General features: G+C 40.3%; 6 protein-coding genes across 13 annotated transcripts in view; 2 read left to right on the top strand and 4 right to left on the bottom strand.

The window, feature by feature from the left end:
• Window positions 1-14,702, bottom strand: part of LOC119549496 (venom metalloproteinase 3) — a 49,064-nt gene extending 34,362 nt beyond the window's left edge. For all 7 annotated transcript variants that reach the window (XM_037857601.1, XM_037857603.1, XM_037857600.1 and 4 more), the window contains exons 1-3: window positions 13,638-14,702; window positions 7,778-7,898; window positions 775-1,227 (exon numbers count right to left, since the gene is read on the bottom strand). In XM_037857601.1, coding sequence (XP_037713529.1) covers window positions 775-1,227; window positions 7,778-7,846 — 522 coding nt within the window. In that variant the 5' untranslated portion in view covers window positions 7,847-7,898; window positions 13,638-14,702. The remainder of the gene's footprint in view (window positions 1-774; window positions 1,228-7,777; window positions 7,899-13,637) is intronic.
• Window positions 5,706-6,377, bottom strand: LOC119549497 (S-phase kinase-associated protein 1). Its single transcript, XM_037857608.1, has one exon. It carries the CDS (start codon window positions 6,329-6,331, stop codon window positions 5,807-5,809), a length of 525 nt encoding a protein of 174 aa, XP_037713536.1. The 5' UTR covers window positions 6,332-6,377; the 3' UTR covers window positions 5,706-5,806.
• Window positions 14,703-18,014: 3,312 nt separating the features above from the next.
• LOC119550935 (HVA22-like protein j) lies at window positions 18,015-18,886 on the top strand. 2 transcript variants are annotated; one of them, XM_037859958.1, is made up of 2 exons: window positions 18,015-18,448; window positions 18,509-18,886. In XM_037859958.1, the coding sequence occupies exons 1-2, from the start codon at window positions 18,124-18,126 to the stop codon at window positions 18,766-18,768; spliced, it is 585 nt and encodes a 194-aa protein (XP_037715886.1). In that variant the 5' UTR covers window positions 18,015-18,123; the 3' UTR covers window positions 18,769-18,886. The 2 variants fall into 2 exon arrangements, with proteins under 2 accessions (XP_037715886.1, XP_037715887.1); XM_037859959.1 differs by having other exon boundaries at window positions 18,514-18,655.
• A 2,060-nt stretch (window positions 18,887-20,946) lies between these two features.
• LOC119551012 lies at window positions 20,947-23,201 on the bottom strand. Its single transcript, XM_037860064.1, has 4 exons — window positions 23,055-23,201; window positions 22,844-22,999; window positions 21,157-21,321; window positions 20,947-21,102 (listed from the first exon to the last, which is right to left on the bottom strand). Exons 1-4 carry the CDS (start codon window positions 23,142-23,144, stop codon window positions 20,947-20,949), a joined length of 567 nt encoding a protein of 188 aa, XP_037715992.1. The 5' UTR covers window positions 23,145-23,201.
• Window positions 21,533-22,748, top strand: LOC119551010 (receptor expression-enhancing protein 1). Its single transcript, XM_037860063.1, has one exon. The coding sequence runs from the start codon at window positions 21,709-21,711 to the stop codon at window positions 22,639-22,641; it is 933 nt and encodes a 310-aa protein (XP_037715991.1). The 5' UTR covers window positions 21,533-21,708; the 3' UTR covers window positions 22,642-22,748.
• Window positions 23,202-23,208: 7 nt separating the features above from the next.
• Window positions 23,209-25,863, bottom strand: LOC119551009 (FACT complex subunit Ssrp1). The gene is made up of 3 exons (XM_037860062.1): window positions 25,668-25,863; window positions 24,015-25,595; window positions 23,209-23,957 (listed from the first exon to the last, which is right to left on the bottom strand). Exons 1-3 carry the CDS (start codon window positions 25,719-25,721, stop codon window positions 23,397-23,399), a joined length of 2,196 nt encoding a protein of 731 aa, XP_037715990.1. The 5' UTR covers window positions 25,722-25,863; the 3' UTR covers window positions 23,209-23,396.
• Between the last annotated feature and the right edge of the window lie 159 nt (window positions 25,864-26,022).

Genomic DNA, 26,022 nt, shown 5'->3' with positions numbered 1-26,022 from the left:
TTGCTTAAGATTACGTATAAATCAAAGTGGATCTAATTTAAAAAACACGGTTGTTAAAAAGTGAATGAATAAATAAATGATTGTATTTAAATAAATGTAAATAATCAAATGTTAAGTTTTTTTTAATTTACTTGAATTAAAATGCATCGGTTCATACATATTTTAAGTTCTAATCTCTAATTCCTTCTCAAGTTTATAAAATTTGTAAATATTTTGTTTTCTTGTCTTGATGACCCTCTAGAAGGAATAAGGAAGGCATTCTTGGAGGTATAATCTTCTATTAATCCAAATACCTGTTTTTAAAGCTCACATTTGCCAACAGACTTAATTTTTTTGATAATTTAAATTACATTTGTAGATTTTTTGTTTTCTTGTCTTGGTGTTCCTTTTGGAAGGTATAAGGAAGGTGTTCTTGGAAGTGTCATTTGCATGTTCTGTTAATTCAAATTCTAATTTTTAAAGCTTGCATTCCCCAACAGAGTTAACTTTTCGATAATTTAAATTACATTTAAAAATAGTTTATTTTTTTTGTCTTAGCTATTCCTAGGAAGGTATAAAGAAGGTGTTCTTGGAGGTATAATTTACATGTTTTAGTACTCCAAATTCTAATTTCGAAGGATCATTTCCCCTTATAGATTATAGTTTTTGTACTATTTTTTAATGCAATATAACATTTAAGGTAAAGGAAAAATGTTAAATATAAATTTACATGTTTTAGTAATTCAAATTCTATTGGAATTTTAGGGTAAGGGAAGAATGTTTAATAAAGCTCACCTCTTCGTGGGCAATTTCCTGGAGTTCCAGGCCGTGGGTGGCGTTGGGCTCGCTGCCCACCGTCCACATGCGCAGCTGGTGGGGCGCGCCCTTGAAGAGTCCTTGGGTGGCGCGCAGGCTGAGGTTCAGGTGCTGGCCGAAGGCGCTGAAGGACACGTAGTGCGACTTGATGGCACTCACTTCCGGTCCGAACAGGTGATTGCCGCCCGAGGACATGGCCTCGTGCTTCAGCTCGCTGTAGTAGGCATTCTTGCTGAGATCCTTTTTCACGTGGTGGGGCGGCGGGGCGGCGTTGACCTTTACCCTCTCGCCGATGCTCCGCCGCCGCCGCTGGTGGTTGTAGTTGTGGTTTTCATGGTGCAGTAGCTGGACGAGCTCATAGTGCGGCACTGCATCGTGGGTGTCCACGTGGAAGACTGACTGCAGCTGCTCCGGCGACATTTGTTTGTGCAACTGGAAAAATGGGAAAGAGAAAATCGAATTCAGGTTAGTTGCCCATGGGCAATGACAACAAATTGTAGCAATTGTCAGGGGATAATTGAAAAATTATCAATAATTCAATGCAATAATCGAGTGTTTGCTTGGTTCGTGTTTGCATTGGACCCCTCAAGAGCTATCTGGAGATTAACGACTAAGCCAGAGCCAAAGCCAAAGCCAAATCCAAACTCGGCTGTGTTTTGAGTATCTTCGCTAACTGGGTCAGGGTCAATTCGGCGTTTGATAGATTTATTTATTGTGTGCAGACGCATGTATTTAAGTATTTCCGAATCAAACGATACGGATCGAATCGAACAAGAAGCAAAAACAAATATCGAATAGCAGGCTTATCCAAGTTGCGTGTAAACTTTTTCTTTATAAACACATTGTGTGTGTTGGCCATAATTGCGAATTTCAATCAAAATCCAATTAATTTTATATTGTTATTAATGTGCTTTTAATCTGTGTGCTATTGTCAGAGCTTATAAACAGCAGTATTCTTCTATTCAGCATGTTTAGCCTCAAAGAATGGAGTGGAAATTCCAACATCAGTTTATTTTTATAAATGAAATAGTTTGAATTCATTCATGTACCACTTTAAGCAGCCAAAGCTTCAGTTAGCTGACTATTCTAAATGACATTCTACATCCATCAATCTAATTTTTTTTTCTCGGTACTTCCACTGCATTTCCGTTTTATTTATCTGCTAGATCAGCATCTCACTTGAAATCCAATCAGCAGCCGTTACCAACAACAAGATCTGTTACAGGGTCAAAGCAAGAGTAGAATTTCCTTAAACAACGTCCGAGAGGCAGGCGCAAAAACAAAAGACTCAGGCAACGAACTTGCTGCCAGCCGGGGTCTGCAATTTAGGCAAATTTCTTGCATTTATTTTGCCCAAAATGGCCTAAAATGAGTCAGAAACGGAATTGCAGCAAATGACGACAGCGCGGGACAAAAAAAAATCAGCCGAAAAAGAAGCAAAACAAAAAAAAACCAGACCAAGACGAAGGCAAACAAGATAGCCAGTTGTCTTGGCCAAAGTACAAGATTCACTTTTACAGTTAAGCGAGGCAAAGAAGTGCGGAACGATGATGATGACACTGCCGGCCATAACCGTAAGTCGAGCTTAATAATTCTTTTAAAATTGAAATCCAAGCGAAAAGTTGAACGGGCAGGTGAACAAACGGCAGAAGAAAAACCAGACAGACGCTCGGCCCAGACGCTCGGCACAATGCCAAAGAGTTTTTACTTTCATTTGAAACGTGTTTCTCCAACAGGAGCCAGCTGTTTGGGGTCGCATTGAGCAACTTTTGCCATCGTCGCCGTCGTCGCCCCATTGAAAGTGAAACTGAGGCTTGAGAAAGGAAAACAGACCCGCAGCGGCTACTCTTTCGATGAGGCGTTGAGTTTGCCACTCGAGTGCAAATCGCGTTAAGTTGAGTGCAATCCGCGGCTTTAGGGCTCTTGGCCGGCCGCATTTGGAAAGTTTTGCACCTGCAGCAATTTACAATTATTCTTGCCCTCTCTGCGTATGCAAATCTTTTGGCCTGGCGACCACACCCAAACACCAATCAACACTTAGCTCTCCGGCCCTTGTGGCCAATTAATCGCAATTAAAAACAAATGAGAAAGAAAAAAAACTACGATCGGCAATTACGAATTATGCAAAAAAGGCGGCATCCAACGAACAAGATCACCAGCGGCGATTGGAGAACCAGGGTTGCCGAAGGTTCAGAGCTATTTAGCCGGAAAAACTCTTTAAAGACCAAAAATGGCCTGAACATTATGTAAATCATTGATAGGCATCGGAAATTACAGCTCTAAAGGTGTTGAAAGAAGTGAAACATGAAGAAAACATAAACATAATTGCAGGCACTTAAATGTTGATAATCAACCGTACTTAAAAGTTGAAAGAATAATTGTGAGTTTAATTAACATTAAGTTTATAAAAATTGTCTTTTAAATTGATCATTTTACTTGAAAGAAGCTATTAGTCTCGGTTATTATTAATTTCAAAAATTACTTTTGAACTATTATTTATTGGATTCCAATTTAGAAGCTTTTAACTATTTTGGTTGATGAGTAATAATCATATTTTTGATTTAAAAATACTACGTTTGGATTATATTGTATTTAAAATATTTATTTAAAATATTCATTCTGTTTATTGTCAATTACTTCTTTTATTGCACTTACTAAATAATAATGCTTCTTTGTAATGCACAAATGCATCTTCACAGTTGATATCGTATTTCCTAAGACTCTCAGCAAATTATAGTTTATTAAGAACCGAATCTAGAAAACCAGCGAAGCAAATCCAGCCCTAGCTGAAATTGTCATTCGATTCGATTGGTTGGCAGTTTGCCATTAAGTTGCTGTTTACCCAGCTATTTGTCCCAGCTTAAGTTTGATTTTATTTTCGGTTTTCGCCGAGTGCAATGACGGATATTGTGAAATTGGCGCTGTTCGTAATTTGTATGGCTATTTGGCTAGCTGGGTTGCTGGTGCTGGCCGATGTTTACTGGGGCTGCTGGTGCGCGGGCAATTACTGAAATTGTGCGAGATTACTCATACGCCCGGTGTACGATACTCTGAGTACGATATCGCGCTATAACCGGCATGACGACGAGCCAACTTCGATGGCGGTGGCGACCAAGTGCAATCAGAGTCAAGTCAAAGTAAAAGGTGTAGCCGCCATATTAACGCAAAAAGTGTGCTTCAAATTGGCTCTGGTTGAGGCCAATACACTGTTTATGGCCAGCAGTGTTTGTTGTGCAATTGTTTTCCACTCTTTTCATTTTTTTTTTATCTTTTTCCAGCCGGTCAAAGTCAACAGCGGCAGACGCTCGAAAGAGTGTCACTCGACCTTTCGCGCAGTCAGTCAAATACAAAGAAATTACTCACCTGCCAAAGCCATCAACCTTAAAGATTTTCGAGGCTTGGGCTTGCGGATTGTTAAATATTCACTAAATTGCAAACTTGTCGGCCGCGGCATCGTCTCATTTCCCTCCATTTCCTTGGATTTGGGTGTGTTGACCTTGTCGCCATGGCTGACAAGCGGCGGAAATTAGCAACCGCTTCTGTCGGCATTAAGTTTTCAGGTTTTTGCTCCTCTCATTTTTGGAATTTTGTGTTTGTGCCAGCGATTAACAAAGTGTGAAAAGTTCAGGGTGTTACGACACCTTACACATGGGTTGTGTCTAATGCGAATGGCAATTTCGGGTGATTTGTATCATTCGCAAATGGGGGCAAGTTAATACACCAATAAAAACACCATTTATATCGGCAAGAAAGCAAAGTATGTTTATTGAAATACAATTTTTTAGTGATCTTTTAAAACACCATTTACATTTGCCATAAAAGCAAACTACGGAGTTATCCCCACCCTCGATAAAAGTAAAGATAATTGAACTGAAAAAATTCTTAAAATTGTTTATTGATAATAAAAATGTATGCTTATTTCCCCTCTTCAATGCTGATCTTATTTATTTCGCTTGCATAATCTCTCAATCAAGCAGCAATTACTCATTCACTGACATTCCCCCGATTTTCCTATAACCCCACGCATACACAAACACACAAAAACAGCGGGGAGAACGTGACCCAAGAACAAACAAGCTCAAAAATTATAAAACAAAAAAATCAAAGCAAAACTCAAGCCGTGACAAAAAGCAGGCAAAACTGTAGGCCAAAACCGAAAGAGTAGATCGGTAGCCAAAAGGAAAAACGACATCGATCCCAGGAAACAACAACAAATCGTGCCACAGACCATTCTGGATTTCACAATTAAAGGCTTAATTTATTTGGCCGGCAATTGATAGGCCAGCAAACATTTGGATATCTCATATTTTTTCTGCATTTCTGACAGCACAAAAAAATAAATAAAAACAAAACCCACAAACGCTGCTGACTCATTCGAATCCGAATCGATATTCTTGAGGTGTTTTGCATGTCTCAAGTCGGTTTTTTTACATCACTTTTTTCATGCTCGGCTGGGATTTGAAGGGCCTCGTCAAAGTGGTTAGTGTGTTTCTCAACGTTGTTGCTGTTCTTGTAGTTGTTGGTGTAGCGTGTCAACTTTAATTGCAGTGAAAAACGGAGACGAAGTCGTTTATGGGGCACATTTTATACGCCAGCGCCATTTATGCGACTATGGCAAGGCTAAGGGGTCGATGTCTCCGCCAACACGAACTTGCTCCCAAATCAGACCGAAAAAGCATGGCCTATTTAAAAAAAACCTAGGATTTGCATTTAAAATTAAAAAAAAAAGTATGAAATTTTACGTATTAATAGGTTGAAAAGTCATATTATCTTGAACTCTATAAATATTTAACATGGACTGTTATGATGACGCCTTAAAAAAACCAAAGTATTTCAAATGCTTTTTTTGAATGCTTTGTAATGAATAAATGTTGTCACTGAAGTCGATGGTAGTTTTATTTTATCCCTGTACGATTTATTTAATTTCTTAAATAACTTATAAGGTCCTGATAAAATGTAATTTGCAATTGTGGACCTGAATTGATTTCTTAATCATTGGGTTAATAAATTTTCAATTTGAAATGAATCGAAGGTGGTTTCTTTTTTCTAAGCCTAAGTCTTCTAAGTGCTGTTCAGTGGTGAGTGCCTGGAACTCTTTCCACAATGGTATCATCTTCGAGTATTTGCTGTCCTCGGACACAGTATTTCGTTGACTGTAGAAAGCTAGTTTTTGGGCACAGAGCTTGTACAGCCAAGGGATGTCCAGGTAATTGGAGCCCTCCATGAGATCCCAAACGTGTTCGATATCCACGCGCAGGAACTCCTTGTCCCAGTCGGAGGTTTGAATGTCAATATTATCGGCCGAAAGATGTTCATTTTTGGACACCCAGGCGGGCTCCTCATGTCCCTTGTGGTATTGGGTCCATAGGAGGATCTTCAGCAGAACGCTGCTGTGAATGCCGTGCAGCGGGATAACGAAATCCTCGTTTTTGGAGTCTTCGCCAACGCGACACATTTCACCCATTACCAAGGATCGCTCGAGCAGGTCCAGACTTGCTCGAATTGCCCTGCCATCCCTCGTCTCCAGGAGCACCATTCTCGACTCGGCTTTGCAGTCGATATGCTTTTTAATTGTTAAGACTTGGACTGGGAAACGATAAGCCTACTTTTCGCTCGATAAGTTTTAGAGCAATGTCAAATCTCCAACAAAAAATCTTGAATCACAAAATGTTGCCCAACACTACAAGTGTTGCTTAGCAACATGATAGTTTTAAAGTATTTTTGTGAAGCTCTGACCCCGAGATGTTTCAGTTGGAGAATAGAACTAAATCTTTAGTTATGAAAACCAAAACCGCGGATCAGAAACATTTTATTTCCGGAAACATTTTATTTCACCACGATTTACTTTAAGAAAACCCTTTCTTGCTAAACTTCCGAGCTCGCGCCAACATTGTTGTAGTATTTTATTAACTTTGTACACCCGTTATTCGAAGAGTTAGAGGATATATTAGATTCGTCGGAAGGTTGTAACAGTTAGAAGGAAGCGTTGCCGACCCTATAAAACATAAATATTCTTGACGCTAGGTGGCGTGTTGGTGTGTTGTGCAATCTCGGAAACAGCCGATTTGCTGCATGCATATTTCCATCTCTCTCGCACTCCCTTTAGCTGACTCTATCAACCAAGCACAGACCCAAGCTGCAATAACCCTTAATAAAAAGACTTTGTAATTTAATCTATTAAACCATCTTTTCTCAAACATTATTATCAAAAAATAATGATCTCATTGTCATATACCAAGAAAGTCTTTGTTTTTAATAACTAATAAAACCACTCTTTTTTCGCTCCGTGCAGGAAATTCAAAACGGAATTGGCAATCTAATAAAAGCCACCTTGAAGCAGCTTTAATCATAAAATTTTCCCCAGTCAAAGTTAAACCATAACCTCCGCAACAGCGGAAAAGAGTGACAATGAAAAAGAAATAGAGGAAGGGTAGGCGACTTACAATTAACCAACGACAGCAAAAAGTGTTGGCCGTACAAATATAAATAAACAAAAAGGGGGAGCAGACAGACTGAAATTCACTTGGAATAATTACAAGAACTTTTTACGTCTGACCTTGGCCATAATTTTGCTGGCCGAGCTTTTTCTTGAAAACAAAACCAAGCAAAACAAAAGCTGAGCTGTATTTCAATGAGACATACCCATACAATGGCACTCAGAAACCCGGGCCCCAGCACAATGCCAATGTTTTATTTCTAACGACGACTCTCTTCGACTCTCCGCTCTGTTTTGTAATTTAATTAATATACAAAAAATGTTTTTGTATTTCTTGAAATGCTAATTACGCACAATGCGAATGACAATGAAACCGCTGACTGGTTGGGTTTTTGGTTTTTGTTTTGTCCAAACCGTTAACAGCTGACTTTTAAGTACTACGGGTGCCCCAAGGGTTATTTGTATCGCATTGAATTGATTGATGGGTTCTTGGAGTTCGAACGTGATTCGAAATCACTGGCATTGGAACCATTCAGGGGTACTTACATCTGGCAGGGCTTGGCATATTGTGCTGGCCAAGAGGAGCGCTGTGATAAGGACCAATGTTGAGGACATCTTACTGAACCGGTGGCCTAGGGTGTTAATTTTATCCTTAAAAATGCTTAAACTGTAAAGAAATAACAGATAAAATTATTTAGTAAGGTGAAATAAAAGTGATAAAATATAAATATAAGCAAGTTTCTTAAAGTAGTAAATCATTTAAAACGGATAATCATACTAAACATGGCTTTATTAAGAGATTAAATCATTTGGAAGCACTCGATTTGTTTAGGAAAATCTCATAAACAACCATCTTTAAGCACTGTAAAATCCTAAGGCTCAACCCCCACCTTTCCCAACCTCTATTTATTTCCAAAAACATAGTTTTACCACCTCATCGCCACATAACCATTATTTCCCTGCCCACAAACCTGTCTTGGTCATGCTCAAATGGGCATTATGTTTGTAAAACAAGTACAGTAAGCATCTGTTGTTGCAACGCCAAACGCTTGTTGTTGCTTCAATTAATATTTACTTTTATTTTTGTATTTTTGTAGAAAGAAAACCTAGTTTTCTGGCCCGCTGGCCGAGTAATTAATTATTGCATAAGGCCAAGAAGCAGCCTCGAGGCTCTAAAACAATCTTGTTCGGCCCTGTTGATTGCTGTTGCTGTTGTTGCTGTTGCAGTTGCACATCCGCCCGGCATCGAAGGCGGCTAATTGTCAATAATGATGCAGCGATGCGTGGCAAGAGGCGAACAGCATCCATCGCATCCAGTGGCCGAGCAACAACATGGCCAAACCTTTTGACAAACCAACCAAGAAAACAAACAGAACTGACCAACGGCAACAACATCAACCAAAGCAACAATAGCAACAACAGCGGCAGCTGCAATTTCATGTTGCAACTTCTCAGCGGCATTTACGACAAATTGCATGACATTTTATATCCCCGAAGGTTTTGCACAATTTGCATGCAACATGCTGCAAGATCTGCCGTGGCCCACTTAAAGTCGAAGAAAGTCTCGCCGGCGAATCAATCATCATCAATCGTAATGAAATGTTCGGCTAAGCAATTGCCAAAAATGGGTGGAACACAGCCCAAGGGCAATGCCCCAAAATTATTTGCTCATGGATTGCTACAAATTGTAAGTCAGCCCAAAGAAAGTGCAATTATCTCAATGTACATTTGTAAAATAATGATTTGTGGGTAGAAATGTAAGACAAATTTGGAGAACTACAAAAGAGCTTTAAAGCTAAATCATCTATTAACTAGAAAACGAAAGACTTAGAACACAAACTTGATTTTACTGAGATGACAGCCGAACAAAAATAAGAAATTTAAAAATGAGTAGGCACAAAAGAACCATTGTTTTAACTTAAAAACTAACTCCAATCTTTTTCTTAAGCTAAAAAAATATAGAAACCCTATCTAAGTTGACCAAAGGGCACTTGACATGTGCTCAGGTCGAATAGCCCTCATAAGAAAAGTAACAAAGTATACTGAAAGTGCAATTTGGCAACCTTCAAGGTAAGACTTTCCCTGTAAAACGAAAACGTATTAAGAGCATGGAAGAGTGTTAACCGAAACCCAAACTAATGTGCAGCCAAATTATGAGGAAATTATAAATGCACATTATTTATTTTATCAGAAAACTGAAATCTTATAAATTATTAAACCAAAACGTGACCGCAAACAATCTTGTTTATATTCCGATTCATATTGGACTATACAAACCAAATCAGACGGAATCGGAGAAACAGTTATGAGGCAAGATGGCAACTCCATTGGGTCTATCATTTGCATAATTAAGGTCGATTAGGGTCGAATCATTTGCCATATGTGGGCATGCATAAATCTGAATCTGAGTCGGCTCAAGGTTATGGCTATGGCAAAACTGTTTTTTGATTTATATTCAAGCTTGCATAATACCCGTTCATATTTTTATATAATTACGCAAATGTATAGATAAATATAAAAAAAGATACGCATCATCAAATGTCAACCGATTTCAAACAGAAGCTGGCCCAAAAGTGTGGAAATGGAAATGGAATTGTGCCAAAAACCGAAAACCGCCAAAAACCGAAACGAGAAGACAGCAAAACAAGTTGCATTGTCAGCTTCCGCATAATTATGCCGCTTGGCCGTATACATTTTACTTTTTCCCCCCGTTTTTTTTCTGTGGGTTTTGGTAGCCTTTGCTTTTACCATAAAGTCAGCGTCTGTTTCGGTTTATGGGAATTTTTTGTGTGTGTGTTGCCTGAGTCTTGCTTTTGGCTTTGGCTTTCTTAATGAATCTGCTGACACAACCCTCTGAGCCCGGCTCTGTTGTAAGCTCGTTGTCTCGATCTCGTTTGGAGGGCGTCAGCGTTTTAGTTTAAATTGACATTGACAGTTGTTGGCCAGCACCTCTCTCCGGTTTGTCAGACAAACAGCTGGTTTTTTTTTTCGGTGGCTTCTGGGCAAAGATAATCGCCTGTGTCAGCACCTGAGTCAGTAGCCGTCGAATTGGCTTGATAATGAACCCATTTCCCCCATTTATCAGGTTGGTATCTACCACTGACATTGGCTCACAGAACGCAGGGATCACTTGGCGTGTGGGTGACGCAGCGAACCCATTTCGCAGACAAAAGCCAAAACTGGATCACACATAAATCGGCCAAAATGTGACATAACAAAGTTCAACTGTGAACTGTGTGTTTTGCACAAGAGATAATAAATTTGTCTTGATATTTCACCGACAATTCCGCTGCAAGTTGCAGACAACGATCAAGTGGAGGTGGAGATTACGTAAAATGTCTGTGACCTGAACTTTTTGCATTTGTGTGTGTTGTTTCTTATTTTTTTGTGGAAAAGGGCGAGCGAATCTTTTTTGGCCATTGTTTTATAATGATAAAACAATGAATGTGGTTTTGCTTTTGGGAACCTGCACCTTGAGTCGTCTGTTCGCTGTTGAAAGCTCGGCAATCCACGTTGAGCCAAAGAAACAGCTGTGCAAATGGAGTTAATGACGAACAGAAAGATATAAAGTGAGACCAAATGTCAAATACTAATATTTGAATGAGCCCAATTTGAATTCTAGGTCCGCTGACATAATCCATCGAAGATCATGGCTTCTAAGCTGGTTTCAGGGCCGCGTTTGAATGCCTGGAAATGTTTGGCTAGAGCATCTGTTCCGAAGCAAATTATTCATTTATGTATATTAGTTTGTTGGCCAAGAGTTCTGCACACAACAAAGGCATCATCAGACCCATGGTGCGTATACGTAATGTGCTGAAGGGGGGTATCAAAACACATGGATCGCCAAAAACAAGTTTGAAGATACTTTTTTCTTGCCCCCCTAAAAAATATTAATTAAAATGCCATTATAAAATGCGCAAATATGGAAAAAATGCAAGCCACAACGCAGAAGACGAGGCAAAAACCAACATTGCTGCGTATACGTAATATGCGAGACTAATTAAATTTGAAGATAGGTCCGCAATGACAAGCAAAAAAAGAGAAAATATTAAATATTTACCCAAAGAATATGTAATATTATAAAATACTACTAGAAAACATGAAAACGCATTTCGGAATTGAATATTTCTGGCTTTTGCTCTTGTAATTATGGCTGCTCTTGTTATAATTATTTTTTTTCAGCTGCTGTTACAACATGCAACCAACAATAACAACAACAAACACTTGCACTGATTGCGTGCTGCGTCGACGTCGCAGTCGGCGTTGCGGTCGAAGTCGGAAAAGCCGTAAACCGCATGAAAATGAAAGTGAAATTGTAATTGAAATTGAAGAAGACGTCGGCTAAAATGTTTGACTTCAACTTTGCTTCAATTTGTGCGATGGCTTCCACGGGTTTTTAATTTTATTTCCATTGCATTTGGTTTTGTTATTTTTTTGATTATTGCCTTTGATAATGCAATCGTTGGCTTTTTGAATTTTAATGGTTAGCCTGTTGGATTTTTGTTAATGTTATAAGAAACATTCAGTATTAACATAACAGAATAATCTTAAAAATACAAAAGATTTTAGGCAAAGTTAAATTTAGCACACCCAAAAGAATTTATAAAAATCCTATTGGAATTATCAAAGCAATTTGTCAAGTATCATAACCATTAAGAGCTAATGGTTTTTTGTGCAAATAAATATTATTATTTATGATTGCTTGGCTAAGTCCCAAAGTTTAAACACCTAACAAGACTTTATAAAAAATTTAGCGAAATAATATTTTATGAAATGTAAGACTTAAGTAGCTCAAACATTTTTTGTGTATATAAAAAACTCTAACCTGAGTACATTGACTACCCTGACAAACTATTCCATGAATGTTAAACAAACTGAAATAGCAACAACAACTAAGTAAATTGAGTGGCTAGGCGACTGAAACAACACAAATAAAAAATAAAAACAAACAGGTTACTCGAGTTTCGTCTTCGTCGATGTCAATGAAAAGGCTAAAAAAAACGATCCCGAGAAACAAAACACGGCGTATAAAGATGAATTGAAAGCGAACTGAACTCCAAAATCTGATGAATGATCGCTATCGAATGGCACAAATAAATGCCTCTTTATGGGAAATCCGAAAACCAGACAAGGGCTGTTGTCGCCTAAAGTTCCAAAGAATATCAATAGCATAGAAAGTGGCTAATCGATGGATATATTGGATATATAATAATACGATCGAACAAAGGCCGATGCGAAAGCTCAAAGCTCTCGCCTTTTCTCACTCTCGCCCTCTCACTCTCTCTTTGTTGAAATCAAAAAACTGCAATAATTGCAGCAAAAATAACTAAAATACAGTGCGGAGAGCAAAGCGTGGCGAGCAATAATAACTGTAGCAATATTACAAAATCCGAGGCTCGCAAAAGCCAACTGAATAGCCACCAAAAGCCAAAACTCACACAACAACAATGCGATAATAAGCCCACAAACAGCAACAACAACATGACGGCACGAAAAGTTGTTTCAGCGAAACAAAAATATAAAACAAAACCAGCTCGACGGAACTTAAAACTGGGAAACAAGCCCATTTTGTGGGCTGAACTAAAAGCCAGACAAAAGTCTTGTGTACAATCGCATGCACGTAAATATCCCCCCACCAAGACCCAAGATCCTGCTCTAGAAATCTTGTTTACCGCTCTGGAACTTTATAGGGACAGCATATCCTATAGCTGTAAAGCATGTCTGCCTCCTAAATGTATCGCCCATATCTCTTTCACTTCCTTTTCTTCGACTCCGCAATTAGCAAGTTCAAAACCAAACTCACATATGTAGTAATAATTATGACCCAAAACTTGTCGGCAAATTAGTAAAAGCCAACACAACCACTTTTTTATTTTATGAAGTAATAATCAAAAATCAAACACCAAAGAAAACTACGGGTTTTTATGGCCTGGCTCGACTAACATGTGCTGGCTATGAGACATTTGAATATTTGTTTAGCTTTGGGATTGAAAAACAATAAGGGAACTAGACAAAACCGATTAAAATTGGGTTCTGAGATAGATAAATCTACAAAATGGGAAACAAATTTATATAACATTTTCTTTATAAATTAAACTGGTTGATACGTATGTAGTAAACAAATTTAAAATGTTTCAGGTTTTGATGAAATTTTTTAAAAAAGTTCGTAATCCGTACTAAAAGATTTAGTGGAAAATTTATAACTAAACTTTCATTACAAATCTTATAATAAAAGTAGATTCGAAGTAGATTAAAAACTTCATAAATCTTATTTTTCAAAAGGAAATACAAAAACCGAGACAAACTATATTTACAGAGGAACCTACAAGTATTTTAAGTATTTTTATAAATCCCATATGTTTTTCTTATTTAAAGTAGTCCTTGTAAGTATTATCTAATAACTCACCTAAGTTTGATCCTGTTTGCTTCACTGGCCAAACAAATGTTGCGAACCAAACGGATTTTTATGTTATTTTTAAGTTTTCTACAGCACTTTCATATGCGTTCACAGAGCACTATCATTATCAAGGCGAAGTGATACGGAATTTCTCAAGTTTAGGGATGGCAATTTCAACGATAGCTGTTCCGAGTGCTGTTCTGAATTCAAGAAAAGCGCGACGCGGATATCTCCAGAACACACAGCCCGGGGTATTGAGGATCGACAATCGAGATACAAAGATGGGATACAGATGCGGATCGTGGTCGGATTAGATCGGTGGCCGTTACTGGGAGTAGAGCCGGAGCTATATATCCAGAATCGGGGCACAGAACACTCGCGATCGCGAACGGAACAGAACGGAAAGAAAGACGAGCAGCGATTAAGCTGGAGGCGGTCAGTGAGCAAAGATTAAATACGGCGTGAAATTTGCTTGGCAGTGAATTTTTTCTTCTTCTCATTCGCTTGTAATTTTTTTTTACTTTTTTTCGCTTTTAATTTTTTTTTTTTGTAAACGAAATTTACTTTTTCACTCAATTTCGTTTCATTGCGAGCGCATTGCTTTTATTATTACTTCCCCGCCAATCGGGGGGGAAGAACACAAAAAAACATAAACAATGAAGAGCGCGGCGACAGCGACGTCGACGTCGACTGCAGCGGTACACAAGTGGCTGGGAGTGCGAAAGGGATGCCAAGTCGCCAGATTCACTTTTTTAATAATTTCTTGATTTTCTTTTTGCACGATGCGATTACGAAAACGGGGTAAAAACGGGGCGGGCGATTGCAAATTGAGCTTTGTTTTGTTGGTGGAATAATTGCACTTTTGAGCCACGCTGACGTCACAAGCTCGCCGATCTTGCTTAAGATTGAATATATATACAGATATATATTTATTTTCCAGCTGGTTAACAGTCACTTTTTGGGAATTTTTTTGAAGTTATTATTTTAGTGCCCGTTTCTCGAAAACGAAATCGAAGTCCAAAAGATTTGGTGGCTATGTCTTTGACGGTTTTTTGTGGCCGTCTACGGAAACAGGTCGGCGCACACTAAAGTTAACGATCGCTTGGAACGCTCCACAGAGTCCAAAACCGATCCAAAGTTGGCTGCCAGAGCGGGACGGCACCATCGGCGGTCCGAGAGCGGAGCTTTGGGGCCAAAACCGAACTACTAGATCTGCTGTGGCCATAAGCCAAAAGCCTTGAAAGCTCCCCCCAACGAAAGCGAAAACATAAAACACTTGCATTTTTCGTTCCATAGTTCGGAGCTTCGCCTTTGAGCCAGCTTTTGAGTGAGTTTTAAGCCACATTTCCACCCCAGTCGACGTTGAATGACTCTTTGAGTGAAACCCACCTGATTAATGTTGTAAAGACTCGCTTTAATCAATCTTTAGGCGGGCATCTCCGCAGTGAAAATGCTACGAGCGTTCTGAAACATTTGACATTGTTTAATTGGCGAATCGAATGTAGTATTAATTAGGAAGGTGTCATTTGGGCATTGACATTTAGTACGGGAACGACACTCAGTACGGGAAATTGGGTATAGAACAAATCATTTTCCTACAATCGTGATCCATGTCTAACGGTTGATATATAGCAGCGATAGGTCGATCTAAAAAACTCATTAGCTGTAGCATCAACAAAAAAAGTATCTGTAATCTTGGGATTAGTATGATGATGGGTCTTATGTATTTAAAAAAAAAAAAATTAATAACATTTACATGCTTTATAAATGGTAGGAAGTTAAACTGAAAAAAACTCCATCGTTATAATCGTTTTTATTCTTAACATTCTGTTTTTGTAGTGTTGCATCGCGAAGCATTATTACCTTACCCGTTTTAATGACCTAGTGTACTTTGAAGGCTTAATCTGAAAATTCTATGCCCAGATCTCTTAATAATGATTAACCCACTTCGGCAATCTAATCCGAAATTCCATTCGAGTCACTTCCCTCATTTCAAATCCAAGACAAAGCAAACCAAAACCATTTTTCAAAGGTGTTAGAAAAAATCGTTTCATTCACACCAAGTTCAATGGCAGTGCGGCTGCTAAATTGTTGATAAAAACTCATTTAACTCCCACGTGAATATATGAGGCATATAAAATATTAAGATCAAATCGGTCCATTCAAACTGGGACAATTAAAAAGGTAATTGTCACACATTGGGAGATCGATGTGAAGATCTCAATGGGCCGGGTTTCGAGTAAAATCGTGGCACAGTGAACTGCCTACGTAAGCCCGGCAGCTGTGCATCATCAGGATAATCAAATGCTTTTTGGGTGAAACGGCAATGAACCGATCTCTCGAATGACTCAACGGAGGCACACGAGATGTGGGATCCGAGATCTCGAGACTCATCCTCCCACTTACCATACCGCGCAATATATCCACCTCATTTACATGCGGCAAGCAACCCATGCAGATCCCATATCTGAGTGTAACATTTTAAGCGACATTTAACTCGAACTAAGAGATACCCATCTATTAATGAGCTGTGAATTGCAACCCATGGGCACCCCCAATCCCGATCCCTCCCCCAAATCACCGATCTTTAAGCGTTGCCGAACAGGTTTCGTTTTGGCAATTGAACTCATTACTTTTATGCGGATTTCGTGTTAATTACTATGCATTTGTTTACATTACCTTAAATTTGCGCTGTTTATTGGCTAAAACTTGCCTTTCTCACAGTGCATCGTATTTCGGATGACATCGCATGCATTAAGTATTATTTGACATATTTTCTTTTGGCTTACTGGCAATTGTTCTCGCTTTTTTGTCAGGTTCGAAAATTGTTGAACCCTAAACGTGTTTTTTTTTCCTGGGAAGAGGTTGCATCAGTTATTGTGTGTGTTACACATTTTAAATTCAAGACAATGCAATAATTGATTCACAGCCGTTTGACCAAAGGACTGCCTTTCAAACCACTTATTACCTACCGCTCAGTCTGAATTTTTTCCCATGCATTGAATTATTAATATATGCCTGATTTCGAAAGTAATCGTAATTTGATAAATTCAGCAATTGGATGGATTTAACATGTACCTTGTGCGATATTTTTAGGCTAGCTCATTGAAGAAAATGTGATTCCCCAGGTGTTCGATTAATCAAATTACAAGTTTTTCATTGCCCATTCCCATACTTATCCATGTCAAAGGGTCAATGTCAATCTGCCCGCATCGGCAACCCAAAAATTGAATGCAAAAAGAGGTGGAGAAAGACGGAGCGTTGGGCAACCGCAGCTGAGAAACGAATCTCCGATAAAGAGGTTAACAGATCATTGGATCCAGCTTGTAATCTCCGCTAGTCTCCCACAAAAACATATGGCAAGAGCTAACGAGGCGTCAACATACACAAATGATAAATAAAAGACATAAAAAGAAACATAAAAAACAAAGCTCATCAAAACCCATTTAAAAATACATCCCAGCTGAGTTAAATATTTATATGAGTCTCTTCCCCCCAAATTTCTACAAATATAAACAAAGAAAAGCCGTAAAAATTTGCATAATTTTCAACATTTCACGCTACTGTGTTTGGAAATCTCGAAAATCCGCCAACGAAATGTTTACGAAATTGTCAAACCAAACATTTGGTTTGGTTTATTTAAATGATGTAATAAGCCGAACAACTAAACAAACTAATCTGGTTAAAGAAAGATCGGGTGAATATAAAAAGGAGTATCGAACAAGTGAAGCGGATAAACCGAGTCCCGATTTAAACTGAAGAAATGTTCATAAATTTAAGGGGCAGACAGGCTGAACAAGTTGAACAAAATTGCCGCCGAATCGATTATATTATTATTTCCATTATGTCAGTTCGAACCAACTAGCAACTACCGAATGCCCAATGGACCAACGGCACTGGCACCGTTTTGGCCAAAAAGGCGCCGCCATTAATACAATCTGGCCCATAAACTGGGTCTCTTTCTCCCCTCCTCTCTTCTGCCTTATTTTGGTTTGTTAGTCGGCCAAACAAATCTATAAATATGCATAAAGCTGGCTTAAAGACAGGCGCACACACACGGATACCCATGGTTTTTCTGGCTCCTGGTCTTGCGAAAGCCGCAGGCAAAGCCCCAAGGCACTTAGCCCGGTTCAAACCGCCGCCGATCAGCGTTGCCACTGATGGCCAAGTGCTGGCCACAGATTTTTTGATTGCTCCCAGAGCCGAGTCTAGGAAGTGACAAGGAATTATTTGATTGTCCCTCGGTTTTTTTTTGGAATGTGAGCACAATCATTATAAACCATTTTCAGTGGGAAACCAGTGCTGAAAACGATTGCTTATTATATTTGGTGGCAACGGAGCAGCTGAGAAACTCACAATCCCACATACTCCGATTATAACGTCTGCCCAAATGATTCACCTTACATATTCCCATCTTATCAGACATAGTTTTAAAGAATACAAATTCGACTCTTTTTTGTAAGTTCCATATTTTGTATTGATAAGAAATTTGGACATGCTGCGCCTCATATACATTTATTATGGAACCCTCTTACCCGGCTGGACCACCTTGCGTGCATTTAGCCACGGCCAACGTCACTTCATCGTACTCTGGCTAAAATATTGGGTGATCCACGCACTGCTGCAGGCATTTGGAGTTCTTACGGACTTCTTTATAGGTGGACTGCCCTTCTATGCTGCCCTCAAGCTGATCCTGTCCGTAGGCCTCTGGTTTAGTGCCCCATACAGCACCAATCACCTATTTAATGCAATCAGGAAGTACGTTATGCTGAAGCTGGAGCCAATCATCGATCAGGGTTATCTTTGGCATCAATTTCTCGGTAGGAATCTTTTCCGCACCCTTATACAATCTCAATTGGTTAAAACAATTATACCAAAAGATCAGGATGAGCAAAGAGGACCGAGGGTCAACAATCATCTGTTGAAACGAGAACTTTCAAATCTTAATGCCGAAATCGAATTGGATCAAGCTGACCTACGCAAAAGGGAGTTTTTCCAAGAATCAAACTTGAATAGGCTGGACCGCGATTCTATGCACAATGTCATCGAGTATTTAACCGATAGATTAGAGAACCAACAGCCGGGTGATGGAAAGACATATCAATCTCGGCGACTAAGGTCATCCCAAGTAGAATCTTGAACTTTAGTATTGTTTACTTTATTGCCCTTGCAAACGTCACTGATTAAATGCGGAATCTGATCTGTTCGGATTAACCGAAATCTAAAAGGTGATTCATTTTTGGGAAGTTTACAGAAGCAGCTGCCATTCCGACGCGACTTTCCATTAATCTTCAATTAGAAAAGTTCAATGCAGTTCAAGAGGACGGGGCATCGTGTTAATTGATTCATGGATCGGCGCCAGGAATCGATGATCCGATCGGATCAGTAGCAATTTGTTGGCCAATGGCCCACCTTGTAATTACAAATTGGCGAACAACATTCTGTTCGATAAATTGTCGAAAGCAAAGCAGAACACTTACAGGGATTTTTTTTGTCGGGATTCGTCTGATTAATTGAGAACGACAAACGGCGGGGATAAAAACAAAAGACTGAAGCAACGAACTTGCTGCGGCGGTAGAGACGCGTGTTGCGGCTTTTTGGGGAATGCTGCTGGCAACAATCTTAATGCAATTAGCACACTATTAATCTTGATCAAAATCCGAAACTCGGCAAATTCGCAATAACAACCGCAATGTAAATGACGCATTCGTCACCGCATTGTAAAGCAATTTGTTTCAATTTTGTTTATCGATGATCTTTTAGGTATCCCATTCAGTTCATTGGGGCTTTAACAACATCTCGATGGGGGTCAAAGCAGACTCAAGATCCAATAAAGGAGTATATAATTTAATAAACATTTATTACTTTATTAATTTCCTGTATTTAATTTGATTGTGCCGGTCAATATATAACAATAAGCGTTAATTTTGATTAACAGGAAGAAGATTTATTTAGCGCATTAAAAATAAATGATAGGTGCCAAGAACGCAAAGCTAAAATTTTGACCAATACTTACCTGCCTTCATTAAAACTTTGTGTTTATTAAATTGTTCCTATAGCTATTAATATATTTATTACTCAAGTAAAATATAAAAAAATAGAATACATACATAAAAATATAAATATAGATCAAATGCATGCAACTTAATAAACTCCATCAAGATATATTAAAACCTCAAAAATATAAATATTCATTTTCCCCTTATATGATTCTAATATTTTTAGGCACATGAGTCTTTAGTACAATCCTTAATCATTTACATAAAGAAATAATTTCATCAGCTGCCTGCACCCACATCGAGGTGTCATTAGCTTTGAACCGAAGTTCCTTAGCCTTTGGCTGGACTTTTCTCACTTCTCAGATTGAATGCTGGGGTAAGCTCCATTTAAATTTGGGTTAATCAGCGATAAAGCGCGCATTGCCATTGTCAGCATCGAAAAAAACAACGAGAAGAACAAAACAAAGTGCGAAATAAAAATTTTCATTTACATATTTTGTAAGAAAAAAAATAATGTGCAATTAATAAATCGGCTTTGTCTCGCATCGCTAATTGATTGTCATTAATTTGCATAAGAAAATTAATTGGCAGCATTTATGCAAATCCCGAAATCCCACAAAAAATTACTTCCTAGGCGATGTGCCAAACCGAAGATGACACCCCAGTGGAGCTCAGAGCCAAAGCCACTTGAATGGAAGTTCAAGTTTTTGCAATTGACCCACAAATTAATTATGCATGCATGTTGGTAATTGTGATTTTTGCCTTTTACAATCGCACACGTAATGTTTCCCTTCCCCTCTCTATATCAACATTATTTGCTGCGTTATTTCCGTCAACATTTCATTTATTAGACACAATTACAATTGATTTGGAGTTTTGGTTCGAATTGCCGAAATGTTTGTGAATTGTATGGGAACCTTTTCTTGATGGCTTTTTGAATGCCTATCCGAAATGTCATGAGCGTTCAGTTTTGGGCAGGGTCGAATTGTATATTCGAGTGTTTTAGGTCTTTGTGCGAAAGAAATTTCGGCTGAAAATCGATCTGAATCGGAAGCCAATGATCCTAACCTTGGAACAGTAAAAAATTACCCGCATAAGCCTTCGTTTTTTAACAAATTCAATTTCCACGTGTGAGAACCATCTATATATTAAACTCAAATTAAATGCACTCATTAATAATTTTAATTAAAATCCGTTTATTACGATTACAATGGGATAATCAAATCGGAAAGTTCTTTTACGGTCAGTTAACAAATTTATGGAAAATTTATTAATTGGTTTATTGCACCGCGATTCGAATCATGTGTTTTGGTGTACTTTCAGCGATATTCTGTAAGTGTAAAATAAACCTTAACCTGGACTAATTCCTTTTTAAGGGAACTAAATGTGGTAAATAATCCATAGTCCCCAGATGGTAGGGGAATCCTATCCAATACCTTAACCGGAAATCGGAAGTGCTCTACGATAATTTCGGACTGAAAGAAACAATACAGGTAAGGACAGTATTTCATAAGGGGAATTAAACCTACTGGAATTGGACACTTGTTCACATTGGTTCTATTTCCGAAACTGTTGAGAATGATGTTGACAAAAGGATGATTTCGTTTTTCCAGATACTCGCACACATCCGACTGGTAAATGTTGTATAGAAAAGGCTTGTAGCCACTGGCCTTCTTCAGCAGCTGCATGCGCATCTATAAAACAGGAATAATATTAATGTTAGATATTAAGTTTTTAGGCCAACAAGTTTTTGAAACATTTAATAAGAAACCCACGAAACCCATAATGAGATTAATTTTAAATTCAACTTTCTTTATATTAAATTTACCATTAGTCAATATTTTATGTTTAAACATTAAGGAGTATTATTTATTAGCAAGCCTTGCTTTTCACTTACAATCTAGCACTAGATCCCTCAACACAGTTTTCAAGAAAAAGATTTCTGTGCATACATCGATCGTGAGCTGCCAAATTCTTTTTACCACATGCATTAAATTCGGAATTGTTGTAAAAATTAAAACACTTTCTGGCAGACCAATATATTTTAGATCTAGACCTAAGACAGAAGTATTATCCCCAAGATGTGTTTCTTTAGCTGCATAACACGTTTCCTGTTCTTTGTTTATGGCACTTTGGGACCGGCTTGGCACACCTACAAGACACTCAACAGCGGAGACGAGGAGTTCCTGGCCTGGGCCAAGTACTGGATAGTCTACGCCTTTCTGGTCACCATCGAGGTGCTGGCGGATATCTTCTTGTCGTGGCTGCCGCTCTACATGCCCACCAAGTTCCTTCTGGTCCTGTGGATCGTGCTAACTGCTCCGTCGGCCAATGTTTGGATATTCGACGCCATCCTCCGTCCAATATTGGCCAAGCGACAGGAGCAGATCGATCACTTCTTGCACCAGGGCAAGGACAAACTACTGAGCGACGCCCTATCTTCGATGACAAATTTGTTATCCCGTAGTCAAACCGTTGTGCTGCCCTTTATGACCCATCTCTGGTCGAGGTCAAATAGCTCTCTGCCGAACCCTGTGAGTTCCAACGACTTGGTGGACGCCACTAGAGGAGGAGGAGGAGGTGGAATCATGGCTTCGGATGACACTGATTCGGCTTCCGCCTCGGTCCGCACATCCCCACAGAATCTGTCCAGTGGCTCCAGTCCCGTAGATAGCTTGATGTACGTCAACGGTGAGTCTGAAGAGATCCCGGTGGGCATTTCGAAGGCCACCACCCAGCTGCGCTCGGATCAATCCGTGAACGATCTGGCGAAGAAGAGCATCTTGTCACTGCAGTCATCCGCAATCCTTAATCGCCGAGTTCAGCGCAAACCAAAAATATTTAAGGTGTCTAACGATGAGTCTGCCACCGGTATTTCTTCGAAAACAAAGCTGAACGCTCAGAAAGACGACTTCCATGACGATGTTGAGGACCTGCTGGCCAAGTCGAGGATAGAGGCTAATGGCCAGGAAGTCCGTCAGCAACGTCAACAGGCCAACCGTCGCCGTCTCTAGTCAGCAGACCGCCCACTTTGTGCACAACCAGTTAGTAAATGATTATAATTCTTTAAACCCGAAGTGAGGGTACAATTACTTAGTTAATGAGAAATACAAATTCAAAATGAACCCAATTTGTTGCTCTTACTTGAGGATAGTTTTCGAGATGTTCAAGAACTTAATTGCACTAAAGGAAATTTCTTTTTTGGGACTAACTTACCGCTATTCGGCCTTTTGGCCAGTACATTATATTGGCCCTCAAACTCATTTCCACCACATCCCTTTTCACGGCGTACAATCGGCACAAAGAAATTGTGGTAAAGTTCATATCCGCACTCAAACACTCAATGTTTGTGAACTTGGCAACTCCGTGGACCTGATGTGGGTGAAAGTTCGGTATATAATCCCAGCAAGCTTGACGGGGAACTTGCCTTCGATATGTACCACAGGCCAATCCAAAGGAGGAGTTGCGTCAACGTGGCCATAAGTGTAGACTCTGAAAAGCTATTAGTGACTGACATATGCCGTCATTTTGGGCATAGCCGTAGCAAGTCATCCGAAAAAATAACCGATAAATATCAATCATTATGGGCAATTACCAATTCTGTTTAATTACTTGAACTTCGATTTGTTGTTGAGTTTAATTAAACAAAAAAACTTATTGGTCTGTATCCAACAGGCAGCACTTAACTTAACTAGGCGAATGTAAGCTAGATTTGGGGTAGGGTGTGTGAGGAGTGTTTATGGAATTAGTTTGTGTAGTGTTTAGGGGCCTAATCACTGGCCTCATCTTCCTCATCCTCATCTTCATCGCTAGCATTGCTGGCCTCCTCGCTCTCCTCCGGTTCGCTTTCGCTCTTGGACTTTTCCTTTTTGACATTGCCATCGGCTGTGGCTTTACTTTTCTTCTTGGCAGGCTCATTGTCCTTGGACTTATCCTTGTCGTCGTCCGAACTGGTGGAGTCGTCGTCGGATATGTACTCCTTGCTCTTGAAGCCGCTGCCGGAGGTATTTGCTTTCTTGGTTGGTGAAGACTCTGTCTTGCGTTTCTTCGTTGCTTTTCCGCCTTTCTCGTTGTCGCTATCGCCGCCCGCTTCAGGCTTGTAGTTGCGCATCTCGTCGTGGTAACGCTGCTTATCCTTGGCCGCCGCCTCCTCCCACTTGGACTTGTCCTTCAACTCCTTCCACATCTCGCCGCCCTTCTTGGCAATCTCGGTTACCTTGATGCCCGGATTATCCTTTTTGATGCTCTCGCGCGTGTCGTTCAACCAGAGCATGAAAGCCGTGGTGGCGCGCTTCGGTTTGCCAGTGTCCTTCTTCTTTGTGGCTTTTTTCTATAAAAGAACAACGAATATTAGATTAGGCTAGAATTACTAATGATTTACTCTTACTGTTCGCTCCTTCTCCTTGTGCTTTTTCTCCTTTTTCTCTTTCTTCTCGGCCTTTTTCTCCTTCTTCTTTTTGGCGCCATCGCTGTCGCCATCTCCTCCACCGCCACTAGCATCACTGTCGTCGTCCGAATCACTCTCCACATTGCTGTCATACTCCTCGGCCACATCGGACTCGTTTTCGTTGGGCTTGAAGTCCTCATCTGTGGACTCCTCATCCGAGTCGTCGCCATCGTCATCGTCCTCTTCCTTTTCCCGCGCCTCTGCCTTTAGACGAGCCAGATACGCATCTGGTTCGTTCTCGTTGTCCGAGTCGCCAAAGTCGACATCCTTGTAGCCGCTCTTGTCCTTGCCCATGTTGCTCACATGCAACTTCTTTTGTGTGATGAAGTCGAAGAGCTTGGCATACTCCTCCTTCTCAATGGACGAGAAAATGTGAACGGTTCCGTTCTTGAGCGTCACTTCAAAGTCGAAAGAGCGCGTGGAGCCGCCACTGCGGGCAAAGTTTACCGAACTAATCTCCTCGAAGCGGATATGAAGTGGCGGCTTGTGGATATAGATGAATCCCCGCTCCAGGGGATACAGGTATCCAGCGGCGGCCTTGAAGGAGCAGCCCACGGCCGCTGTGCCTGAGTGGCCGATAAAGTTACCCGGTCCGGTAATCTTGCGGCCTATCAGCACCTTCATCACCTTGCCCATTACTTCATAGACCGGTCCGGAGATCTCCTTCTCCAGTTTCCCGTCATACTTATCGCGCAACTCGGCCTCTGAGAAGGGCAGCTCAATGGTGGTCTCCTCATCGGGAGCGAACAGCAGGACCAGGTAGTGGTAGCGCGTTTGTCCCTGTTTGATGGGCGGATCCAAGGAGAGCACGAAGAACATTTGCCGACTGTCCTTGTGCGGCAGCATGAAGAGCCGCAGCACCGAGTCCATGGGAATCTTGTAGTCGAACGTCTTGCCGTGCAGCTGGAAGAAGGTGGAGAAGATCTTGATGTCGTAGCGACCGCGGGGCGTGAGGATCTGGATCTCCCTGAATATGGCGATGGACTCGCCCGAAGCCGAGATGACGGAAGCCTTGCTCATCACGTTCTGGTGGAACTTGTCCACCGGATCCTCCTCGGCCGACTCCACGGCGGGGATGTGAAAGCGCATCTCGAGCAGACCCACGGGGGCGTCGTCGTTTTGGTGGAACTCCAGGGTGACCTCGTTCTTGCCGGTGACGCACTGTGAAACATGCGACAGGGGAACCTCAAAGATGGTCTTTGAGTCCTTGTCGAAGCTCAGGACGGAGCCCATGAAGCGAGCGGTGCCCCAGTTCCAGCCCTTGACGCACATCTCCTTCTCGACCATCTCCTGCGAGTAGGCATCCTTGATGAACTTGCCCAGCTTCTCGTGTTCGCTGTCGCGGAACCCTGTGAAGCGGTGGAGCAGACCGCTCTTGGTGAACACCCTCAGTCCCCAGGTGCCCACGAACTTCTGCGAGTTGATAAGGTCGATGTCCTCCGCCGAGATCTGCTCCACCTTGCCGGTCTTTGTGTTCTTAAAGATGATGTTCTGTTCGGTCAGCTTCAGACGCCCGGAAGACTTTTTAGCGAGGGAAGGGAAATCTCAGTCAGACGAAATGTGCCAAGATTCCGGTTGAAATTTGCGACTCACCAAGACACCGCGCACTTCGGCGTTTATGTCGTTGTACTCCAGCGAGTCCGTCATCCTGCTGTTCTACTGCTCAAGGTAACAAAGGAGATTAACAAGAAATTGCGCCGCCTTGCGAAATTGTCTACAATTTGCAAAAATATCCGGCCGACATAAAACAACACTGCGCGCCTAATTTTAGGTTAGACGCCGCTGCGAATTAGCAAAAAAAATAGTGAGGCTGTAGCTTGCAGAATATTCGGTATATTTGATTCGCCATAAAATACTAAACAAATATTTTGTATTAAATTTATTTTAGTTCTTGAATGCTTGTGTTTCTTTTAAATATTTATAAAAATTAAAATAAAAACATATGTTT

This window comes from Drosophila subpulchrella, chromosome 2R, assembly GCF_014743375.2.
Source record: "Drosophila subpulchrella strain 33 F10 #4 breed RU33 chromosome 2R, RU_Dsub_v1.1 Primary Assembly, whole genome shotgun sequence".
Taxonomy (NCBI): Eukaryota; Metazoa; Arthropoda; class Insecta; order Diptera; family Drosophilidae; genus Drosophila; species Drosophila subpulchrella.
The sequence above is the reverse complement of the archived record's forward strand: the minus strand, read 5'-3'. Positions and strand labels throughout refer to the sequence as shown.